Source organism: Pteronotus mesoamericanus, unplaced genomic scaffold, assembly GCF_021234165.1.
Source record: "Pteronotus mesoamericanus isolate MK-2021 breed Mesoamerican mustached bat unplaced genomic scaffold, CSHL_Meso_final scaffold_125, whole genome shotgun sequence".
Taxonomy (NCBI): Eukaryota; Metazoa; Chordata; class Mammalia; order Chiroptera; family Mormoopidae; genus Pteronotus; species Pteronotus mesoamericanus.
This window is the reverse complement of record NW_026555304.1, coordinates 10,420,374-10,445,821: the sequence shown is the minus strand read 5'-3', so window position 1 is coordinate 10,445,821 and position 25,448 is coordinate 10,420,374. Positions and strand designations below refer to the sequence as shown.

At 46.4% G+C, this 25,448-nt stretch overlaps 1 protein-coding gene across 2 annotated transcripts in view; it reads right to left on the bottom strand.

Moving 5' to 3' along the window:
• Positions 1 to 1,519: 1,519 nt before the first annotated feature.
• The window catches only part of AOPEP (aminopeptidase O (putative)), a 402,502-nt gene continuing 378,573 nt past the window's right edge, over positions 1,520 to 25,448 (bottom strand). For both annotated transcript variants that reach the window (XM_054588087.1, XM_054588088.1), the window contains exons 15-17: positions 7,250 to 7,336; positions 5,397 to 5,541; positions 1,520 to 2,173 (exon numbers count right to left, since the gene is read on the bottom strand). In XM_054588087.1, coding sequence (XP_054444062.1) covers positions 5,401 to 5,541; positions 7,250 to 7,336 — 228 coding nt within the window. In that variant the 3' untranslated portion in view covers positions 1,520 to 2,173; positions 5,397 to 5,400. The remainder of the gene's footprint in view (positions 2,174 to 5,396; positions 5,542 to 7,249; positions 7,337 to 25,448) is intronic.

Below are 25,448 nucleotides of genomic sequence, written 5' to 3'. Positions count from 1 at the left end.
TCTATGGTCGTGCTGAGGAAGCACCGAGTGAGGCACGGCCGGTTTCTAACTCATATCCTCCCAGACCCCAGGTGGTCCGCCAGTTATCAATGCAGAGATTTCAGCTTCTTTAAACAGATGAAAAATTTCCACTTGTTTTAAGTCTTCGCTGCCTCACTGATCAGCGGCCACTCTGGACTCCAGCAGCCTCAGCCAGGCCCTGGCACACTCTCTCCGGCCTCTCAGAAGGTGCTGAACAGACAAGCTAGGAAAGCCGTTCAGAGTCCAGAGAAACTCGGGTGAAGTGGGTGACCGGATGCAGCTGGAGCGCCACCACAGCGCATGGAGTCGGGCAGCGACAGTCATCACGCCACCCAGGAAAAAGAGGCCTGTTGCTTCAGCTCAGCCCTGTCCCTCCTCCATGGCTCAGAGGCAGGCTCCTCTTCCTCCCGTGAGAACACCTGGCACAAGCTGCCCCTGCCTGCCAGCAGCACAGGCCAACTCCCCACTGGATCTGTCAAAACCTGGGGCCTGAGTTCTGATGGCTCTCGCATGACTCTCTGCCCATGTTCAGTGGTCAGAACCAGTGATGGGACTCAGCAGCCATCGGAGGAGCCGGTGGTCTTTGTGAAAAATCTTACACATGGTGGCAGTTTGGCTTGGCCTACATGATTTCTAAAGGTGCAAAGTGTGACTTTACCTTCCTAGAAAAACAAGGCCAAACCAAACCACTGGGCCAGCTGGTGCTCACAGCCCACGAGGAGGTGCTGCCCGTGCCCTGGGCCCCTTCCTGCTCCACCTCATAGAGGGCCAAACAGCACCAACCAGCACCAACCACAGGGAGAAGGCAGCATTTATTCACCTTCACAGGAAGCAGTGTTCTTGTATTTATTCAAATTTAAAAATAAAACTTTGATCCTTCTACCAATACGGTAAAGAGCATATACCATCGCATGTAGAGCACATGTAACAGTACAGAGCAAACCCTTCTGGAATCCCAGTCACTGCTGAAGAGTGAGGCTGCACCTCACCCCACAAGGGCTAGATGAAAAGTCAGGTCAATGCAGCCCCAGGGCCAGGTGGAGCCGCACAGATTTGAGTTCATTTTGGTCCAGCCCAGCCCTTCACTGTCAGGTGACAGCAGGAACCGTTTTGCCCTTTGCATGGCACTTGGGAAGCTTAGTTTCTGCCTTCCCCCCGCCCCCAAGACTGATTGGTTTCTTTTTAGATAAAGGGGAAGGAAGGGACAGAAAAAGAGAGGGAGAGAAACAATGATGTGAGAAACATTGATTGGTTGCTCACTAAACCCAGGCATGATGCCTTGACTAGGACTCGAACCAGCAACCTTTTGCTTTGTGGGCCAACACCCAACCAACCGAGCCACATTAGGACCTGCTTGTTCTTAAACTTCCAACATCTGTAGGAAAGGAAGGGAATCTGCACCAGCAGATTCCCACGGGCCCCCCCACCCCATGCCTTCGCAAGGAGCGAAGTGCCCTGCACAGGGCCCGTCAGCCTTCCAAGGTGTCAGGCTGGCTTTTAAACTCCCTTTTTAAGACAATATTAAATTCAGACGCAAACAGGCATACAAAAATGTTACTCCATTACATTTTATTATTAATGTATCTTAGATTCTTACCCTGTACATTTACCAAAAGGTACTAAAATCTGGGTTGGCGGGGGGAGGGGGGTGGAATCTAAATAATGGAATCAAAGTAATTCTGCAAAATCTCTCTGAAATGAGCCAGAGAAGACCATCAAACAGTGTTCACCAGTCCCAGTAAAGCAGCTCTGTGATTTTCTGGATCATAGAGATATCCAAGGTAGCTATATGCTTAGAGGGCTGACACAAAACATTTAGCAGGTTTTCTAACATGGCACGGATATCCTTCACCATTTCTGTGAAAAGTACTGCCTTCAATTCAGACCCACTGAAGGTTCAGCATGTTGAGGGGGGCCCACTCAGGGTGGGGGACAAGGCCCCATGGCCATGGAGACCGTTTATGAGGATGTGCCCTCACGTGTTCTGCTGAGAGCGGCCTCTGCAAAGAGAAGCACCAAGGCATGGACGCTGATGTCGGCTGATGGCTCCAAGCAGCCCTGTAATCCTTCCTTTGATGTCCAGGGTCAGCGCGATCCTGGTCCCACCAGGGCTATGGGGAGATTATGAGAAAGAATCTTGCTGTGATCTTTCCTGCAAAGGAAACAGCAATAAAATTTACTGCCCGGTCACAACAGAGGAATTCCTCTAAACGAGGACCTCTGTGTGCCTCTGCGCTCCGCTCTGCAGAACTGGCTTTGAGTGGAGACCAGGATGAGACCCAGGCCACCTCTCACGGCCCCGAGAAAGGGGCATACAGCAGAACCATGGCCATTCGCCTTGCCTGCATGTGGCTGTGAAAGCCAGCCCTGTAACTGCAGCTTCATTCACAAGACAGATACCAGAACGCCCATTTCAGACCCACATTCACTCTGCGTTCAGTCTCAACCACCCCGTGACAGACGTGGGCACTGCCTGCGTCACACTTGTGCGGCACTATCCACACTCCACCATCAGACCTTTACGACTCTACCAACATCCACACCACAGGACCACATACAGATGGGCGCCAGTGCTTTGTCTGGGCTCTTGTGGCCGACGCTTTGGCCTGTCTTCGGTGAGTGGAGTCCCAGCTCCTGAGCGTCTGGGCACTTACAAACAGGAAGGCTTTTTGCTCGAGGGCTCGACTCCTGTTCCTGCTGAACTGAGCCAGTGTGTAAAATGAGAACTGATATCAGCTCAGTAGGCACCGGAGGGCGGGTCCAATCGACAGCCGGAGAAGCAGTGCCTCGGCTGGGAGCTGCCTGCGCGCCGTTCCTCTGGGGGCTGCGGAAGACACAGAGACCTAGGCTGCAAATACAAGAGAGAGTCACTGTGCTCAGGGAAGTACAAGAATCTGCTGTGAAAGCACCCGGCCCAACTCACATGCAATCAACTGCTGACATAGTTTTACTTGATTATTGTGATGCATTTGGTTTTAATTTTTTATAAGAATAATTTTTGCAGCTTCCAAAACATTTGACCTTTCAGAGAGATGTCTAATTAGTGGAGTTATAGTTCTTTGGTACATTCCTTGCATTCGTGACAGGAGAAAGAGCATCCGTGGGGCCGAGCAGGTCTCTCCTCCTCCAGAATCGTGCTCGGCACCCGAGCTGACCGCTCAGCAGTGGACTCTGCTCCAGCGGCTCCAACTTAACTGTCCCCATCTCACCTTCTCTTCAGGTGCAGAACTTAGCCACTGTGAACAAGGCGGAAACCAGTCACTGTTCACCAATCAGCTAAGCTCTGCACCTCGTCAGAGAGGTCTTCAGCTGGGCATAATGAAAGGGCTGGCGAGTGTCTTCCATGGCTGCTGGCTTCTTCTGTTTCCAGAGAAGAGCTATAAGATGCATCTGTTCTCCAAACTGCAGAGAGAGAGTGACTATGGCTTCTGGAGAGCAGCCAAGGTCGTGGTTGCGTGGTAATCCCTGGCAATGTGATTTTAATCTTAAGTCACAAATCAGCATGCCAGGAACCCAAGCAGCCAGAGCACTCAGGAGCCACCGTGCCTGCGCGCACAGCCCACACTGCACACACCGGCTTCCTCGGACACAGGCGACAGCACCCCCCCCTGCAGGCCTGCTGCGCTACCCAATGGGTTTTATTTTGTTATTGTTCATGTATTTGCGGTGTCCTAGAGGAATAACTTTTTTAATCAAAAGGACTCACAGATGACCATACAAATGCCAATGCAGTCTTGGAACATGATGTGGAAAAAAACACCAGCTAGCCTCTGTGACATAGTTAGTGAAGCCGGCTGTCCCTGCCTTTAACCCGCGGGACACAGACTGCAAGTGGTCTGGGACGCCTGGAGGGGCCCTTCTTGGGCTGGCAAGTCACTGATCTTAAGTGAGAAAGTGGTGCGGGGGGTGGTAGAGGTGCATGCGCGGGACCCCCGATTCATTTGGAAGGGGCAGGGACAGGAAGGGCCATTTCAGAGGGGAGGCGAAAAACAGCAGACTCATCCCCAGGACCACTCCTTCGCCAGCTTGTGGCAAAACCCTCCCCATGAGGAGCCATGAGAGCTCTGTGCCCACTGCGGTTCCCACAACTTAGACCAGGGAACAAGCAAAAGAACAGTCTGCCCAGTGTAGTGTCACACACTTCAGGAAACACAAACTTGCCGTGAAGTTCAACATCTAAAGAGAAATTTGATTTATGCTGATTACTATATGAGGTTGGCAACAAGATAACTGTGTGACTGTTCTGTTTTTAAACCGGCCCATCTGTGACAAGGATCTGAAGCGGCCCCGGGGAGCCTTCGGGGGAATGTCTGCGCACAGCTGTCTCTCCACAAGAGGCTCAGTCGCTGCGACTGTTCCCACTGTTTCCTTTCCCTTAGAAAAACTTTTTTTCTTTCCTCAGTATTAGAGTTCTTTCTGGTAAGTAAGATATTTAAACATATTAGAAGTGGTTTTTAACAAACTAAATGTCCAACAATAGGTTAAGAAGAGCAACATAAAATATTAAATAGCCATTAAAATTGTATTTATAGAGAAGCTATATAACATGAAGAATGACTGAGATATGATGTTAAAGTTTAAAGAAAGATACAAAATTAGACATATCCTATTACAGCATGTAAAACCTGGAAGAACTGAGATGACACAGAAATGATTGTTAGAGGAAAACAATACACTTATAACCCAACCCCACAGTTCTACTTTAAAAGTTTATGGACCATTGCTATATTACTTTTAAAAAGAAGAAACCAACTTTAAAACCTGTTAGGATATAAATCTAGCATGTCAGTTCCAAGCACAACTAACAGAAAAAGCAATTTAAATAACTTGGGGAGAAATTCTGCTCCAACACAACAAGGTAAACAACAAGCCTGCCTGACGACATGTCGAGAAGCGTGTGGCACACTTTGTGGGGAGGTCCTCCTGCCAGCCTCCTCCATCAGGCGACAAGCTGAGGGGACAAGCTGAGCAACCTCAGGTCCGGATGCAGCCCAGAAGGAAGCAATGCCTGCACACAGCTCAGGAGTGGGATCGCCTGGTGATACAACGGCCACGTCAGCCTTCACCTTGGAGATCAGGGACCAGCGTTTCTGCCTGCCTTCCCCATTCACCTTCTAACCCTATTCAAGATATGTTTCTCCTCGACTTCTGTTCCTACAAGGAACCAAACTGAAGTGGCCCAGACTGTGCCGAGGAGAGCTGCTCCGTTTGGGTGGGCTGCCTCTGCTCTCTGGTGACCACTGACCAGACAAGTTGCAGGGACTCAGCCTCATACTACCAGCAGGCACCCTGCATTCGTTTGTTTGTTTGTTTGGCCCCTAAGAGGAATCTCTAGTTAGAAACACACAATGGGGAAAGGAGAGAGAGAGATTTACCTCTTTAAAATAGCATCTCAGCCACCACCTGAGCTGAGCACCTGTCCATCTGTTCCCTGGTCAGCTCGAAGCAGGTATGGGCAAGCAGCTGCTGCCTGGCATCCTCATGCACCATCAGCTCCCCGTAGAGGTAGATGCCCATGGCCTGCAGGGGACAGAGGCCAGAGAGCGTGAGAAAAGGAAACTTGTGTCCACTGCAGTCTGTGTGTGTTTCACACAAACGGGCTGGTCCAAAAATTACAAAGACCCTAGAAAAGGTAAGACAGTGGAATAGTTGTACGTCTGGAGCCCGTACTTTTCAATCCCCTTCTCTTTCTTGTTTTTATTGAAACTCCAAGGAATTCTAAGCTATCAATTCTAGTTGTCAACAGAACCTCAGTGACTTAACTGATGACAAAGTGAAGACAGTGAACCTGTCTCTAACGATGACTATGTCAGGGGTGTTCTGGGCAGAGACAGGGAGGGTCCCCGACGACCACCAGGGAGGCCCGTGCCGCTCAGAGCACCGAGGTGCCCCGTGTGTGTCACAGACACAGGCCTTCTTCCTAGGAAAGCGCGCCCCCAGGCCCTGCTGGGAAAGGAAGACCACCACGGCGCACGGAGCCGGGCAGCGACAGTCATCACGCCACCCAGGAAAAGAGGCCTGTTGCTTCAGCTCAGCCCTGTCCCTCCTCCATGGCAAACACTGGCTCTTCTGTTTCAAACACAATGGTGCAAAGATTCACATCTGCATTTTTTCCTACTTTTAAAAACAGCCAATTATGTTCTGGAAGACCAAAAGACCGCTGTGGTTCTGCCTTCTCCTTGTTCCACACTTGGTTATGCCATGGATTATATTCAGCAGGAGCAAATTAAAGACGGTTCTCAAAGACAGCACAAGGCAAAAACTTGGTCTAGTCAGAGGTTCAAAGACTTTCCTGAAAAGGCTGAGATTTGGTAATCCTTACTTGGCGAAGATCATGGTTCTAAGTATACTGTAGTTAATTTTGGTTTTAAGAACAGACTTTAAGTTTCTCTTGCATTTGTCCTCCTTATATTCCCCTCTGTGTTTCCAAACACCTCCTGCTCCACTGTGCAAATGTGACATTTCTTCTGGTACAAAGTCACGCATTTCTCTCTGTGGGAACAACAAGCCCTTACTTGCTGGCGGCCCCCATACTCCAGGCCGCTCAAAAGTCCTTTTGTTTGCTCTATTCCCACTCTCCGCCCCAACTGAAACATGGCTCCATCCTGTCAGCCCACAGTGCTGGGCAGGAAGCTTGCTCAGGCACACAGCGGACAGCTGCACTGGGACAAGCACGGGTGGGTGCGGGGGCAGAGGCCACTAAGAGGACGTCCCCAAACATGGCCGCCCACAGACGCTTCTTGCAGGCTCCTGGGAGAGCGACCACTTTCCCCTGGTGAACAGTAGTCTGGCCTAGAGTGGCAGGTGCAGACAGACCAGACTGTTCCAGGCAGTGGGGGCTCTCCGTGTAACCGTCTCAAATACTTTAAATTAGGGCCAGTGAAGACAAAGACACACACCACAGCATCACTAAGCCACACTCTGACCCGAGGTTCGGCCATGCTGTGAAGTCTGCACGTGCCTCACTTGGCAATGGCAACAGGCCCGAGCCAGGTGAAACCAACCAACGGCACCTCCAAGGAACATGGCTCCATGTTTTAGAGGGACACCGAGAGAAGGAAGATCAGCTGAAGAGTATGGTAGGTTAGCTCCTACCAACATCTTCAAAATTTGGGGGGAGTGTTTAAATATGCGACATTTGGGCCCCTGCATTAAGTGCGCCACACAGGGACAGAACAGCATTTGCAGAACCTCCATCTTCTGGAAAATGTGGAAAAATGCAACTCACCTGATCCTCTTGAAGGAATTTCTCCACATGTTTGTATGCTTTTGTGTATTTGTGCTTAACAACGAGTTCGCACCACCGATGGCGAACCTTAAGAGACAAGAGAAAATTCAGTAAACAAACTGCAAGGTTTATCTTAGCCTAAAGAGTTTAATGATTGAGAGCCTTCTGCGGTAGGAAAAAGTTACAGTATCGTATCCACAGGGGGTATGTTCCAAGACCCCCGTGGATGCCTGAAACTTCAAATAATATCAAACCCTATATATGCTACTTTTTTCCTCTACATATCTTTTTGATAAAGTTTAATAACTTTTCCACCTTAACTAAGCACTTATCACACTCTAGGGCTGTAACTTTTGCAGTATGAGGTGTGAAAGCAAATTAGCATGAGTTTCTTTTTCCTTCTTCACCATTTCATGAATAGAAGACTTGTTCTTATCATAGATATTAGCAACTTCAGCTAATGATTTTTTTTTTCCATATTGTCAAGAACTTTCACCTTTTCATTTAAAATACAGCTTCTCTCTGGCATATCTGAATGTCAGGACTCCACTCATGTGCTTTGGGGCCACAATGAAAGTAAGAGTGAGTAGAACACAAGAGCTGCGATACCATGACCATCGACCTGATCGCTGAGGCAGCTAGTGACGAATGGGTGGGGAGTGTCTGCAGCGTGGAGACACGGGGCAAAGGAATGAGTCACGTCCTGGGTGTCCTGGGTGGGACAGAGCAAGATGGCTCGAAATTTCATCACACTACTCAGAATAGCATGCAGTTTAAAACTTAGGAACTGTTTATTTCTGGAATTTTCCATTTAATACTTTCAGACTGCAGTTGACCATAAATAAGTGAAACCATACATAATGGGGAACCACTATATTCTCTGAAGTATATTACCGTTGTTGATGCTTTTAGCTTTAAATTCTGGGTTTTTGTTGTTGCTTTTAAAGAAAAGAACCGTGTTCCTCATGAGAAGGACTGTTATCAACTTTAGGGGAGGGAACTGCATATTTCAGTTAGGTGTTCTGATGTTTCTAAAGACAACTGTGCAAGACAACAGGTAAACACAATGTGACTGGGAAAGTATATGCCTGCCCCTTCACCCCCACACCCCTGCCTGGTGCACCGTGCACAGGGCTATCAATGAAGATTTCCTTTAAAACCACAACCACTTAATTTCCTGCAATAACTGATATGGTTCAGTGTTGCTGAGAGTGACAATAGAGGAAAGCAAGGAGACACTGCTCTCCAATTCTTGAGACGAGGCAGAGCGTGGCCTCTGGGGAGTCTGGGGTGTCTTGCTGGGGGGCAAAGGAAAAGCACCACCTTGATGCACGTTGCTCCCGCTGCAGGTTTGCACAACATACTGCAAATGCAGATGCTAAACACGGATGCTGTTTTGTAAAGATAAACTTTACCAAAGGTTTACCACCAAGAATTTGCCAGGACCCCCTCGCCCTCACACAGCCCTGCAGACAACGTGGACACTGGATCCTAGCACTGGCTGCCTCAGCTGATCACAGCAGAGCCCCTGGCCTCTCTCTGCACTTGGACACTTTCTTTACATAAAAATTCTACCTGAATTTGTTTTCAGAATCCAGTCCCAGGCCAATTTCTACTGCATCAAAAGTCTCTCACTTATACCCAGCTAGCAGTCTACCATTTTATATTCCATTGTTGGTTCAACACTGACCATAAATGGAAATGATTACGGGCATTTGAAAAAGCCTCCTTCCACCCCTCTTTGTTTTTACTGCCTTTGAAAGAGGGAGACTCTTTAAACAGGAACCCATCTGTGGCAATAGTAAAATATAAGCAACTTCAACATTTTGGCTGGAGCCCCTGTAAATTATATCATTATCCACCAACTTGGCCAGACCTCTCCTTTAATCTACTATAAATAGATTTACACATAAACAATTAGGAATGAAGGAAAGAAACAGATTTTTTGGAAAGAATCCTTCCCTAAGGCTACAGTGTGCCTGCAGACAGGGTGTTCATTCAGGGACAAGCCTTTTGCTTGTGGGCAGCAAGGCCGTTTGAACTTGTATGGACAGGATACCAACAAACCTTTACATCCATGACAGAGTTTCAGAGGTGCATGGAAATGTGCTAATAGCCTCAGACCAACACAACAAAAGGGAAACCGCCCAGACTGGATGGGTCTCGGAAATCTTTCCAGCTTCAATAAATGCTCTTTCCTATACAATCAAGAGAAATTAACACTAGACTGTAAAAGGGAAAGGGAGCCCCTGACATATCTGAGCAGAAAGAACAAGTGAACAGAGCTCAGAGAGGCCAGCTGCTCACACCACACCAGTCAGAGGCGGCTGTCAGAACAGGCAGACAGCCCCCCGCCCCGCTAGTCCACATCCAGAGGTCATGCACTGGGGGGACTGCAGAGGGCCCTCCTGGGTGTCTCTCCCCCTCGTTTTCTCCCAACTCATGGCCATCTAAATGCCCCGGACAACACCAGCCTCGTCCACGCACCAGCATTATCTTTTGTGAGCTTTGTGGAGACAGAGGCCAGCTCCCCAGGGCCACCCCAGGGATGGATAGTCAGGAGGCTCAGGTGCTGCCCTGCCTCCCGCTCTAGGCCACAGGAAGAGCCTCGCTTCTGACACTGCGCGGCTTTTGGCGGGGTCACGTACAGGATGCTGACGGACTCTTGTCAGCTTCAGAATCTCTGAACAACTCAGACTGGAGACCCGGTCACACCGTGCCTTTGACAATGACTGCTGTTTCTCCTGAAACTTGGGGACAAATTTATTTTTTACACCTGATTTTCAGAATGGAAGGTTCTTCCTCTCAGTTTTCCTTCTCGTGCTTTCCTTCATTTTATTTACACACACAGAACAACAAGGCATAAATTAGGACCTACTTTGTAGTGTGATAAGGCCCCGGGAGGGTGGGAGGGAGGCAGGGGTGGTCCCACAAGTGGAAGAAGGTCCAGGGACAACATAGTGAAAGAGGTTCTTTTACAATCAATATGAAGTCAGCATTTCCACTTCTCTTACTGTTAAAAATAGTTTATTGCCACGATTAATAAGTGATCTAGTCTTCTGACCCCTGAAGGCTGACACGGCATCCAGGAAGTACGGACCAACCCCCTCCTCCGCACCCCATGAAGAGCAGGAAAAACAACAAGCCTTTTATTACAAAAGAGCCAAACGCATTCAGTACTTTAATGACAGGATGTTCAGAAGACATCACAGAGATGCTGCATGAGGCTGAAGGCCCAACAGATATGTCTTGCTCCTGTGCCAGATTTTTACTTCTCTTTGTATTTTTCTCTGTATTTCTCTTGAGGAACAAAGAAAATCTTTATTTTTTTTTAATCCCTTAAACTGTTTTTCATTGCTTCTGAAATTGGTTTAGCCACTTGTCAGCACATGGAACCAGGTGTTCCTGAGAAGCTGGAAGCAAAGTGACTTTTGTCTCAATTTCTCCTGGCACTATTTCCACATTGGGCACTGAAGAAACTTAAAAAGTCTGACAGGAGCCATCACATACATGTATCACGTTCCTTCTTCCACTGGTGATGGGAGAAGGCGAAGTCCTCAGTGGTGGGGAGCCCGAGTCCGAGTGCAGAAGAAAGCTGTCCATTCTGTAGATCTACTCTTCTTTACTTTCCAGTAAGTTAATGGGTGTAGTGGTCACCCTGTCTTTGAACTTCCTCAGTGAGGTTAAGACAACCACCACACACATCTACAACAGCACCTGGAGCCCAGGAGGCCTCCACAGCATCTATGGCTTCCTGATGCTGCTCATTTAGTTTCATTGTTATACGGGGGTTTACATCCTATGTCCAAACTGATCAAATCACATGTGAAATACTCACATTTTATTATACTTCAACTATGTCTCAATAGAGTTGAAAAAAATTTAATGGCTTTTTAAACTATTGACTCAAATTCATAAAGTTGCTCTGAACTCATGCTAGAAATCTCTGAAAGTCTTGAATCAGGAAATACCTTAGCTGAGCACCATCAACACCATCAGGTGAGGCTGGCCAGAGAGGACGTCAAGGACGACATGGGGGGAGGAGGCAGGGAGGGATGGGTGGTGGAGCAGAGGGACGGAGGGCAGAAGAGGAGCAAGAAAGGGGAAGAAAACCGGAAGGTGGATGGTGCAGGAATGAGACAAGGCAGAATTATGGTGCAGAGCTGAGTCTCATTCTAGCTGCTTTGTGACAGGATGTCTCACAGGGCACTGACATCTTGCTTCCCAAGGTGATGACCATCTTTTCTTCACTGAGTCTTCAGTGCAGAGAGCAGCTGGGCCTGGTGCCACCTACTGCCATCCAGTGCCAAGACGAGCATGCCCCCACCACACACAGTCGTGGGTAAGGTTCTGAAACATGTGCGAACCCTCAGCACAATCCCTGGCATCTGAGTAAGGAAGGATGATGAGGAAAGGGAATTTAGGTCACCAATTCTTCCCACGAACTTACAATGAAATTGTCCAATACAGATGTGCATACACAGGTGTGCACATGCAAATACTTTGTTCCAATAAAAATCAGTCTGAAAATCTGCTTTTCAACAAGTTCTGCTTGAGGGACACTGAACAGAAAAATAATATGGGTGCTGCCCTCAGCGCGTAGGTAGGTTTTAACACAGCAGTACTAATTTATACCACTGTAAATGGACTCTCCAAGTTTCCAGGTTTCTGAAGCCTCCATGAACAAAAGGCGATGAGTACCCCATGGGGTTTGGTGCTGGTGGGAGGGTCTCAAAATTGAGGGTGGAAGAATGGAGAACAGGTTTGCAGGAGCCAATTCATATCAGACCCACGTTTGATGACAGAGAAAGGAAACTCTTCAATGATCCACATAACTGCACCTGGATGGTGTACCCCTGCCCCTAGCAGGGACTCCCACCAGGAGGAAGGATATCTGGGAGACCTGAGCAGACAGGTGTCTTGAGTATCTAAGAGGGATTCTGCAGGAAACACATACAGAGGCCTCTGACTGTAAGGCGGGTGGCTCATGCATTCCAAACACATTCACAGCAGCCGGCACACATATACACAGATATGTGTTTAGATTTTCTATTCTTTATGCTGGTTGGTGCCCTACTAAATTGACTTCATGAACCTGTATCCTGAGCCATGGAGCCAGATGCCCTGAACTGGAGACTGGTAATTCAGCAGCTGGTCAGCTCTAGTTGCTCCCACCACACCTGGCTCATCTCCCACGGCGGGTGCTGCTGTGGGAACTGACTGAAGTTGCCCAGGCCCGTGCTAAACTAAGTGCTTTTCATCTTAGCAGGAGTAGCACATTTCGTCCTTATTTCCTAATTCAGAAGTCTGTTATATGTTGAATTTATAAAACCACAGGAGTATTAATTCCAAGAACTGTTAACTGGTGAAATGATGGAGCAAGGTGCCTGTCAGTCAGCTACTGCTTGTTGAGGGGGTCGCCCTGGATGTATGTGAGGCAGCGTGTGTGGTGGGAAGGCACCAACAGGGCTAGGCCAGGACTGGGGGCAGGAGGAGGGCGAGGGGAGATGGGACGCTGCGAAGGAAAGAGGGCGGGGCCCTTCCTGTCCTGGGACTGGACTTGGGAGTAGAAGTGGGCTGGACTGAGCCTCAGAGTCCCAGCAGGAGCTGAGCAGAGGAGCAGGGGAGCAGCAGGGAGGGGACTCGTGGCCAGGGGGAGCTGGTACTTCTCATGCCACCCCTGGGAAGTACACCAGGGGCCAGGCGCCTGGGAATTTTCCAAACTATTTGTAAAGAAAACTGGTTCAGCCCTGTGCCGGCATCAGCTCTAGTTGCGCGGCACTTCTGCCATTTCAAGAACGTTCTCGCTACACAAACAGCTTGGCTGAGCTGGACCGCTGGCTCAGAAACACAGTGCAGGGCGAATGAAGCCCGCTCTTCTGACTTTCGAGAGTGCCTTAAAGACATGTGCCTTGTAGGGCCGTTCATATTCCCAAACCACGTGACCTCAGACTCAGAGGTGACCCAATGGGCATCTCTGATATAACCGCAACCTAAGGTAGGACATGCTAGGGCTCCCCCACCTTAATTGTTCTCTCCTGGAAATAGGAGAGGAATATTGCTAAAGGACAGCCTCATTCCCCCACTTCAATCTTTTCATCCTGTGGCATTTTAGTGGCTCCAGAACCAGTCTTCTACCAGAAGACTCTAGAATGGTGACAGTCAGCAAATGTTTTTTATCAGGGGCCAAGAGTGGGCACTTTTGGCTTTTCTGCCCATTTACCATTATACTGCAAAAGCAATCCTACACAGTATGTAAATGATGATGTGCCTGGGTATGGCAGTATTCAAGTAAAACTTCATAAAAACAGGCTGTGTGGGTTAGGCTGACCCGGCTCTAGTTTGCTGACCCTGCTCTGTCTCAGAGGCCCGTGCCCGAGGCTCCCAGGGTGAGGTGCAGGTGGCAGTATGCCAGTAAAGGTTTAAACCCCCAAATCTACCAGCACGATGTCACAGAGCTCGTGAGCTGGCTCTGGCCAGGAACGCACAAAGATGCTGAGGTGGGCCTGCGAGTCCTACTACTTTCTCTATGGATTAAAAATTCGTTTCATACAAGCAAACATGCTCTGGCATTCCTTCTAAAAAGGCCCCTACACCAGTTTACTGTCCATGCCAACCTGGGGCTCCTCCGCAAACTACCACACCCAGGTCCCATGTTTATAAATGCTTTACAATTCTCACTGCTTTTTAGTAGATTTTATCTCAAAGGTGTTTTTCTAACTTCATTTTTGGATTGTTTTCCGTGAATCTACTTCTAAGAAATATTACCTAATAAAACTAATTTTCCAAAGTGGTTTTCAAACACTTCTTAAACATAATTCTTCTAACTTTTAATAAAAATGTAATAGAAAACACTATGAAACAGTAAACTCCACTGTGGGGTTCTGGGTTCCTTGGAGGTGGCATTTGAAAACCAGCGTCTTACAGAAAAGTTATTGGGCCTGAAAAATAAATGGAATCACAGAGGCTGAGCAGACATTACTATAGGCGTAAGACAATAGATCAGTTCCAGTAACTACTAATAGCTAATACCTCCCACTTGATTCTGGGAGCCACTGTGCCATCAACAAAGTACACAAGACAGTCGAGGACACAGAGAGTAAGTTAACTGTGCTGCTTTGGTCACTGCAGTCCTGGAGCCTGGGACTGGTTTGGTGCATGCTCACTGCCATACTTAAAAAAGTACCTATATCTCTGTTAGTAGCTATTTCCCTTACTTCATTTTTAAATGTTTAAAAATCAGGAACAGGTAACTTCACTCAAACAGAGAACCCAGTGAACATGAAATTCTAGCCATTCAGCCAAATTCATTTCTGACTTTACAACAGCAGCAGCCAATATATTCTTTTGTGTTCTTCCCTTCTCTCCACTTGCCACTGTTGGATTCACCAGCTTAGTGTGGCCCACGTACTTTCACTTAAAACACTGCAGGGTATTCCGTCGTGTTAATATACTCCAGTTCTACGAGTCCCTCTGATCGCACCCGACAGTAAGTCTCTTGTGTGTCACAGAAAGTTCCAAAGTGTGTTAATGGCTTAGAAGAAAGCTGTGAGAGGCCAGTAGAAAAAAGGGAAAAAGATGTCTGCAGTCACACTAGGTGGCACCACTGTGGCCCTGCCTCCTGCAACACACCCATGTGTAGTCGAATGACCAGATAACGTCAACCTCACCCCCTAACCTCTTTGGCCCAGAGCTCATCGTCCTCTACCTGTCCCCGCACTGGTCACTGTCTCAGAGTTGTGCCTTGCCCTCTCTCCAGCCCACTGTGTATTTGCTCACACTACAGTTCAAGCTTGACGAGAGCAGGGCCTGGGTGCCCGCAGAGCATCTGCGGGTCCTCTCCCAGTGCCTGATCCTATCCCAATGCCTGGTATCTTTGTACATGCTTGATAAATGTTTCTGAGCAAATGCAGTACTTTTTAAAAATTCAGAATGTTTTTCGACTACTCTGAAATTATAATGCAGAGTTGGAAGTTGTAAAATGCTTTGAAAAATGCCACCCATCCTATTTATGACAGGAAGTACCCCCCCGCCCCACCCCACCTTGCTTTAGTCCTTTTGATTTCAAAATTTACTGTTGAAGAGAAAAATATCTGTCCAGGGACCATGATCTGGGAAGCCCATTAAACCTCATTTAGAGGACCATTTTAGATCTGTGAACAAAAAGTCCAAGGTTTCTGTGAGTTAATAAGTCTAACCCTGCAATAAACAACCCTGCTTTTTCAATTTGTGTCCTTAAATTAGATTTAACTCTGCGTTACAGTGGGTTTACTGCTGGTAAGAGAAGCCTGCCTGGCGGCCCAGCAGTGGGAAGGCAACCCCGAGACGGACTTCCAGCACGCGTTTTGTTTGGGCATCTACAGCACCCAGGACACCTCATCTGCTCATTTTCCTGAGAAAAGACAGAGTAAGTGTCAGCTAGATGGTTGTCACATCCAGATGTCTAGCATTTGTCTTTTGATTCTAGCACTTCTCATTTTCTCTCTCACTGTACTGAGTCTTAATCTCAAAGGACTACAATGGAACATAATTTTTTTAACTAAAGGAAACTGGAAGTTACTCTATTTGCTGTCACCAAGCCAGGTTAATAAATCCCCAGGCTCAGGGTTAAGACAACAAATGAAGCATCAGAGGCCCTCAGCCCTTTTTCAAGGGCTCTTATTAGCCTTGCTGCAGTCAGTCCCTAAAGCTCTCACCTGCACGTTAACTGTTTATAATCAGTTATAACCAGAGCTGCAGCATCATGCAAGTGCATGGAGGCCGACAGCAAGGGTTAGGCGTGACGACACACGTCAGCACATATCTTCTCTCAGCAAAGTCGAACCTGTCTTCCTTCTCCTATGGAGATACCATTTCATCTAAGGGCGGTAATGTCATTCAAGTCGGCTGGCTCCAGAAAGCAGAACTCAGGGGCCCATGCTGTGTCCACCTTGAAATATGGCACTAACAGTGATACATTCCAATATGTAATTCTGTAATTATGAAATAACATATTCCATCTTCTTTTTTCATTTTGTGACAGGTGACACAGAGCCTTTGTTGAAAAAGGACTTTTACTGTCGGCAGAGAGGTGACATGGGTTCCCCCTGACAAGCTCAGAAGGGACCCCGTGCCTCCCCTTGTTCTCCTCAGAGGCAGACCTGGCCTCGGAGGCCTGGCCCGGTGGCCAGAAGCTCACTCTCTCCTGCAGCGGTTTCACCACAGACGTAGATATGCAGTCACCCTGCTGGGGAAGACACTGGTAGGTGCCATTCCAGAATACCTTGAGATCCAGGAAAAGTCATTCTCCAAAAAGTATTAGGTATTGAGGATAGAGAAAACAGAGAAGCCCTGTTGGAGCTTAGAGTTCAATAGAAAGTCTAAAAAAATTCAGTAAATGGCACGTGTAGACACCTGTGTTGGTGATAAATGCCTCAGAAGGACAAAACAGGGTGCAATGAGGGAACTGGGGCGGGGGCGGGGAGCAACATGCGGTCAGAAGACTCCCTAAGAAGGGCCCATGCACACTGAGAGATGAAAGGGGAAAAGACACCTGTTACTGGACAGGGCACTCTAAGCCCAGTTTCTAGCCACACCATGTGTCATGGAAAATTCAACCCTCCATTATTAATGGATGTTTCTTCCAAAATCCTTCCCTACTAGAGCTAGAGAAATGGGCTTGTAAAAATAAATCCCAAGACTTCCATGTAAGAACTAAAAACTATAACATTGTTAGGGAAGACATAGGCATAAATCTTCCAGACTTTCAATCAGGCAATGGCTTCCTAGATTTGATCAAACACACGAGGGGAAAAAAAGTAGAGAATCTATTTTCATCAAAATTGAAACTTCTGTGATTCACAGGACACCATCAAGAAAGTCAAAGACAACCCAGAGAAGGAGAATATTTTCAAAAATCATATACTTGATCAAGGAGTTGTATCTAAAATATAAAAAGAACTACTATAACTCAATAATAAAAAAAAAACCAATTAAAAATAAGCAAAAGGTCTGATTTGACATTCCTCTAAAGATTCAGAGGATAAGCCAATAAGGATAAATAGCCGATAAGCACATGAAAAGATGTGCAACATGATGTTGCCAGGGAAATGAAAATCAAAACCACAATGAGTTATTCCTTCGTACCCTGAAGGATGGCAAAAGTAAAAGAGAGTAACAAGTGTTGGCAAAGATGAAGAAAAACTGGAACCCTCACCCACTCCTAGGAGAACGTAAAATGGCGCAGTAACTTTGGAAAAGTCTGGCAGTTCTGCAAAAGGTTAAACAGTTATCATATGACCCAGCAACCTACTTCTAGACACAGACCCGAGAGAAGTGAAAACACACATCCACACAAAAACATTTACACAGAAGTGTTCATAGCAGCATTATACACAATACCCCCATAGTGGAAATAACCCAAATGTCCACCAACTGATGAATGAATAAACGAATGTGGTTTATCAATAAAGCTGAAAATATTTCATGTTAAATAAAGTGATGTACTGATATATGCTAAAACATGGATGACTACTGAACATACATGCGAACTGAAAAGCAGCTGGTCACAAAGGTCACATACTGTATGTGGTTCCATTTATATGAAGCCCAGAACAGGCAAACTACAGAGACAGAAAGATTCGTGTGGGGGCCTAGGACGGGCGGGGCAGGGGAGAGATGTGAATGACAGCTAAAGGGAATGGGCTTTCTTTTGGGGATGAATGAAAATGTTCAACAACTGATTTGGGTGATGGTACAACTACGGGAATATATGGGCATACTGTACAGTGTGTGAATTATTTCTCAAAAATGTTATTAAAAACAACCCAAGAGTTAGGCCGGGGGATGCAAAGAATTGCTCAGAGTCCATTCCTAAGGAAACCACCTGATGTCCTGGCAGCTGAGCCAGCTCTGGGCTGCTGCTCACTAGCCAGTGGTTCCCCCAGTGCCCACCGACTTCTGTGCTCAGCCTGAGCACCTGCTTCTACCAAGGTGGGCAAGAGAAGCTGGTCTATGGAACCTGGTTCCATGTGGGTCAAGGCTGCAGCAAAGCAGCTTGATGCAGATCAAGTAGCTTAAAATTCACTTTTAGTGTTACCGGACAAGTTCAGCTGACCCTAAAATTTCATACCCTGACATACAAACAAAATACTGTCATTTGCAAATAGGTGTCCTTTCATTCTTTAAAAAGTCTGAATCCAGTGTAACTGTCTTTCTTTTTGCTGTCAGGCACCAGCACAAACATTCCCAAGTAAGAGCCACAAGCTGCCAGGGAATGTGTGGGACCTCGAAAGCACAGCCCAGCCCTGCAGGCTGGGGTCAGGGACCCTCCCGCAGCTGATGCGCACGCCAGGCAGAGCTCATTCCCTTCACAGTCCGCTGGCCGCACAGTTTCAAGGCCAGACGAACTGAACTCTTCAACCCTGGTGTGCCTTGGAACTAGAGAGCAGAAAAAGGTGTACCAGAGAGGCACTGGAGGGAAGAAAGCAATCTGGAAAGAGACTTGAGCATTTTGGCAAAAGTGAGCCCCCATTTGAGGGCATCCAAAGCACATGTTACATAAAAATATGGTCTAGTTTACAGTTGTGAAATAAAATGGCAGTATTCACAGACAACTGCGTGCTGTCTTGGCATGGATTTTAGTACAGAAATCCAATACAAAATATGTAAACTATTGATGGAGGTATACAAAAGCCAGACGTGCCCTTGCTGGGTAGCTCAGCTGGTTAGAGTGTGTTCCCTATATGCCAAGGTTGTAGGTTCAATCCTATGTCAGGGCACATACAAGAATCAACCAATGAATGCATAAATAAGTGGAACAACAAATCGATGTTTCACGCTCGCTCTCTCTCCTCTCCTCTCTCTTTAAAAATCAATACATTCAAAAAAAAATTTTTTAAGCCAGAAGCATCAATAAAATACCATGTGCTGATTTCACCCTTGAGACCTTTAAAGGTAAAATGAACATGACATGTAAGCTGGCTTTGGGGCTATTCGGAAAGAAGAGCATCAGGGTGATGTGATTTAAAACCCAGAAAATGTGCGCATCTCTACATCTTTCTGAGAACGCCTACAACCTGGGGAACACACAGCAGAAGCAGACAATGCCCCTTAGAGCCTTTGTACAGTAGGCCCCACTGCTGGGCACACAGACAGAGCAAATGGCAAAGGGCAATCGGTGACTAGGGACTTTTCTAATATAGTCTAGACTAATATAGTCTAGAGTAGTCTAACATACTCTTTTCCTTTTATTTACAAACTCTAAATATGGTGAATTGATTATACCTATTTATTTAATAGGACCTTTTAAGAACAATAAGGTAGATTTTGCCAAGTGAGACTCATTTTTTTTTTTCCCTTTACTTTTATTATTTAACAAACATCTGACCAGCTGCAAAGAGCTGTAACAATTTCAGGTAAAAGCAAACACAGTCCCTGGCCTCAGTGACAAGTACAGAATATTGATCTAAAAAATGAGTTTTTTACTTTGTCATTATCAGTTTTTGAAAAAACTCTTTGTCACAGCACAGCAGAGAATATTTTTTGCAAGGTTTCCACAGAAAAGTTCTAGGGGCACCAGACTGAGTAACAAAGAAGGAAAACTTGAAGAAAGAAATACTTTGAGATATCTTTTTAGAAGGAAACCTTCCAAAACATTGTTTCATAAACCAAATACAACAAAGAAAAAATATACAAGTATAACTAGAGAATTACCATATTTTGCCGTGTATAATGCACACCCACACTTTTGGCCCAAACTTTCAGGAAAAATCTTTTATTTTTTAAAATTCCATTATTTATTTATTTATATTTAGATACTTGTTTTTTGTATTACAAAGGAATTTTAGCATTTATTTTTGAACCTATTATGGTCTGAGAAATTTTATGTAACAAATAATTACAAAACACAAGAACAGATGCAAGGTATTTCAGGTACCCAGGTATAAGGTTCATTCTTAATTTTCCCGCAAAAATCTGGGCAAAAAAGTACGCATTATACATGGCAAAAATACAATACTTAAGAGCTCTGTTCTTTCCCACGTTATTAAAGGCATCGGGTTTAAAAAGACACCTATGCCTAAAGCCACTGAAGAAAATACCCCCCAGTCCCGTCCCTATTTTCAATCTATACCTGGGCCAGCTTTCAAGTAGCAGCTGTGCTCTTCACAAGTACTGCACTGGCTTTGAAAAAATAAATATAAAGTCACGCTATTTATAGCTCACATACTAAAGTTCAGATTCATCAGCATTTGACCTCTTGATTTGCAATCTGAGTCTGACCACATTAAGGCGCTAACGAGCTAGCCCCCTTGTCCCTGTGAAGAAGTTGTGACAAATGGCTCAATGCTGAATGTGGCAGGCATCAAACCACCCTTCCTGAAGGCCCCATCCCATCTGGGCCCTCATATGGATCTTACTCTGGAGTACTACCTCACTAATTGCTACTGACTACTCTGAGCTTCCACAATGGTCTCTTTTCTACGTTCAATGTGAAAACCTGCTCGCGGGCTCGGGAAGGTGCCTCTTGACAACATCAGGCAACACCAGGGAGGTCTTGGAGGGAAAGAGGGAGCTCGAAGAGGTATGGGTGCTGGGGCAGCATTGACAAGGGGCAGGGGTGTTCCCACCCTGGCCCCACCAGCTACCCTCACACACTGTGATTACAGGACCTGACATCAGCAAGGCCAGTTTCTGCTTCTATGCGCCCTAAGGTTCGCATCAAGGAGGACCAAACGGGAGGGAGGCACGATTTCGGTACAAGGCATTCTACTGAACAGAAAAACTGGTGTGCTTCCAGTCCCGCAGACAACACCTCTCCTGCCCTCTAAACTCTTTTGTGAGAAAGACAAAACAACAATGTTCATGTTTACTTTGAAGCAAGATACTACTGAAAAGAACTGGGGAAAATGGTGAGCAGAGCTCCCTGTGGCAGGGAACAGGCCCCAGCACCCCGAATGGAAGGAGTGATATCATGAAAGGGAATGAACAGAATCACAGCTGCCAATCAACTGCAGAATTCAGAGACGTGAAGCCTGGCTAAACCTTTCTCCTCTGCCCTTTCAATACGCCACTTCAGATGTCTGTGAATCGTGAAATGCACTCAATTCACAGGAACCATGCTTTCGGCCCAAATGCAATGCAGAAAAGAGCAGCAGAGCAGTCAGACCACTGCATTCCGGGAATCACACCTTCCACCTCCAGACTTCAAACAGATGCTTTAGTGTTTTCTTTTCAAGCAAACAGTGCATCCCTTACAGACAACGTACTGCAATCCATGACGTCCCTGCATATATAAAACCCACCATGGAAGGTGGACATTTTACAGGGTTTCCAAGGGCCCTTCAGTCACAGCCAGAGAAAAGGCAGTGATGTCAGAAAAGGCCTGCAAGGTTGGATGTTTTTCCATTTGCAATCAACCTTGAAAGTGTCCTTTTTGGAGCAGAAAGCATACAGCGCTGGCAAGGCTCTCTGTGTATTAGTGGTAGAACAGGTTTGCCCTTACTTACTAATTTGCTTCTCTAGATATACTTGCCACTACGACTTTGCTTTGCCATTCTTTCTTTTTTCTTTCCCGGAGAGAATGTTTTCACCTCTCCCAAGGTTACACTCTCAGGTTCCCTGTGAGAGCACAGCTGGCGAGGGTGGCCTCTCACTGTTGTCAACCACCTTTCCAGCTACTCCACTATGTGCTGTAACCCTCTGTGAGGCACTATTAGAGGAGATGAAAAAACTGCCTTTTGTCAATCAGTTGCTGCTTTGGAGCAATGATTCTTAACTGGAGTTGCTTTGCCCCACGAGACATTTGGCAATGTCTGGAGACATTTGGCACACTGGGGGTGGGTTGCTACTATCATCTTACGGGCAAACACCAAGAATGCTAAACATCCAATAGCATGCAGGATAGCCCCCTTCCCCGCCGCAGACAATTACCCAGTCCACATGTCAGAACAAGGTACCCCCCCGCTCCCCGGCAAAACCCACAAAGCCACCGGATCAAGAACACTTTAACCAGACACTTAGGAGCTCCTCAAAGTTGAGTAGATTATACTACTTTTCTTTCTTTCTCCTTGCCAGTCCTGACAGATTAAAAGACAAAGGTCAACTAAAAAATAAAATTTGACCACTTCACACCAAATGAGAAATGGTGACTCCTCAACAGCAACTACATCAAGACCAGATACTCACCAACAGTTTCCCAAGTCATGCTGTTAACAATCCTGTGAAGAAGGGGTTGATGGCATTTTTCAAACTGTGGACTGCAACCCATTAGGGTATTTTAAAATCAGTTTACTGCACCACAATGCACATTTTTTAAAGAAAATGTAATGGGAAATATTAGAAAATTTAGGAGTAAAGACAGTTTCATGAAACACTGTTTGCCATTAGGCTGTAGTCAAAAAGCCAGGAAGCCAGGAGCCTAGTCTAGGTGCTGCTGTAAAGACGAGCAGATGAGGAAAAGGGAGCTCTGGGAGGGTGACAACTTGTCTGTCGTCACCAGCCTTCTCGTTTGTTGCAAAGTCAGTGGCTGGGCCAATACCAGGTGCTCAGCCTGGGTGTTTCGTTAGATCAAAACATGGAAGAGGTGCTCACAGGCACATGCACAGGTTTCATTCTTCTCTTCCTGTGCGGCCAGCCAGGAGGTAGTGCCCTGAAGACCAGAGGAAAGAGAGAGACATCATGTCTCCACTTTCCACTCCAATCTAACTCAGGAGGCCTTAGTCTTCTCCAGGTACCCTCAGAGGGTGAACTGGTAATGGACTCTTCCTGAAAATTAATTGTCTTGCCCAACCTACCAGCTGAAATATCAGAGCAGAGCAAGCTCGGCAGCATGGGGACCTTTCTGACTAATGTCCACCACTCCCATCGGAGACAGTAGCTGTTTCTGATTTTCTAAAACTTTACTTGAGTTGTATCCCCAATTTTGAAGTGCTCAACTGTAGTCTGTAGAAATAAAGCTGCTTCAAGGTCAGTCGTGGGCTCTGGGGCAGAAGGGTCACAGTGTCGCCTTCCATGGGTCTTTGCTGCGCTACCACGCAGCTATTTTTACAGCTTAAGAGACCTGCTATAGAGGGCAGAAATTTCATTACTTAAAACAGGATCTTAGAAAATACTTTTTAAGAATCGGTTATCCAATGTATTTTTAAACTTTTATGGCCTTTTATTTGAGCCAATATGCTCAAAAACTGAGGACAAACATTTCTATAAACTAAGTTTTCCATCTTGGTTAAAGTAGTCGGCATGTGGGTTAGTGGTGCCTTTGACTCAGGATGAGAAAGACGACTGACTCCCACAGTTAGTGTTCCTTTCCAGGCTTAGGAAGGCAACACCCCCCACCAGGGCCCACTTTTCAGGTGGCGGCAATGGGAGTGGCAGGCAAGGCCAGAGATGGATGGCCCAGCTTCTTCTCCATTTGTCCTTGCGCATGTTTCCTTTGAGATCCTGAACACGCGGCACCCCTTCCCCAGAGCAGACCTGGGGCTTCGCACTCAGGATGCCAGCACATGGAGGACACGGGACGCGTACGCTGCCACTTCGGCGTCAGGGGAAAAAAGCTGTCAAGCAACATCAGACTGGGGTGCCACACTCAGAAACCCTGACCAGCAGACCAGGCATTCTGTGAACACAACCAAAACACAGAAACAACACAAGTAACACAAATACTGAGTTACATAAAGAGAATTATTAACAATATACTTCCCAGTGGAACTAACTGTACCTTGTCCACCCACACAAAGAGAAGGAAAGAGGGAAGAGGTAAAGGGTATGATGGATAAGAAGCTAAAAGCAGTGCTGAAGAGAGGGCCCCGATTTGTGCTGGGACACGCTCCTGACACGGCTGAGACGCTGGTGTGATCCACGGAGTCTCCTGCTCTGCCAGCAAGAGTTCCGCAGCAAACTGGCCAATCAGGGAATGAGCAGCAAAGCTCCTGCTTAAACGATTTATGTGAAATAACAGGCTCACCTTCTCAAAGAGTGACTTTACATGCGTATATGTGCTCTCAGGGAAAAAATGCCAGTCTAAAGAACAGTGAGAGGAGCCCTTCTATATACCTCTTGGAAATACAGGGAATACCCCTTCACTCCAAGTTATGAGCACTCCCTGCTCTATGCTGAAGTTTCTCTGCGCAGACATCTAATTTAACACTGAGGTCTGTGGGCCTGGGGCAGCACCCTGAACACAGAGCATCAGAGCTCTAACTCACACTGCTCCTAGCCAGGAAATACCACTAGAGCATTTCCCACAGGGATATTCCATATGCAACTGCCACACTCCAGGATCTCTAGCCAGCTATCAAATGCTTGCTATCTATTACGTATTTAAAAGCCCTGCCTTGAGTGGCACAGCTCAGTTGCTTGGGCACTGCCCTGCCAAGTGAAAGGTCGCTAGTTTGATTCCCGCTTAGGGTACGTGCCTGGGTTGCAGGTTAGGTCCCTGTTTGGGGCGTGTATGAGAGGCAACCAATTGACATTTCTCTTTATGTCAATGTTTTTCTCCCTCTCTTTCTCCTCTCCTTCCCCTCTCCAAAAAATAAATAAAAATCTAAAAACTAGTAATAAAAATAAATAAATAAAAGCCCTGAAAATGACTGAAAGAGACTATCCTTATTTGTTTAGGTCAAGGAGAAGCACCAAAAATGAAGCCAGAACCCTCAAGACTTATCCACCAACAAAATAATTTTTTCTTCCATGAAATGTTCTAGCACATAAAATAAAGGCAGATAGCTATTCAACTAAATTCCTGCTAACTGGAGTCACAATAAATCACATTTAACTAATAAAGTTTCTAGAAAATACCCTGGTTGGCCAAAATCCTGTTGATTTTCTGGTTCTGAGTGACATTTCAGGGACGCGTCAGTGAGATAAGCTGTCAGTATAACTAACTATAAGCCAGTACAAGAGAACTGGGGAAGGAGGCACACTGTTAGAATAAAATCCCAAGGGGGCACACAGGCCCTCCTTGGTCTGGCCCCTGCTAAGGGTGTTGTGTATGTTTGAAAACACTTTGAGAAGGAACAACAAAAACAAAAAGAATTATCTTGAATTTCACATAATCATCATGTCTCAAGTTTCAGGGTCCATAAACAGTTTTACTGAAACACAGACACGTCTGTTTGCTCACGTGCTGTCTCGACGGCAGCTTTCACACTGTAACAGCACAGGTGAATAGCTGGGACAGAAACTGAACAGCCTGAAATATTAACTATCTGTTCCTTTACAG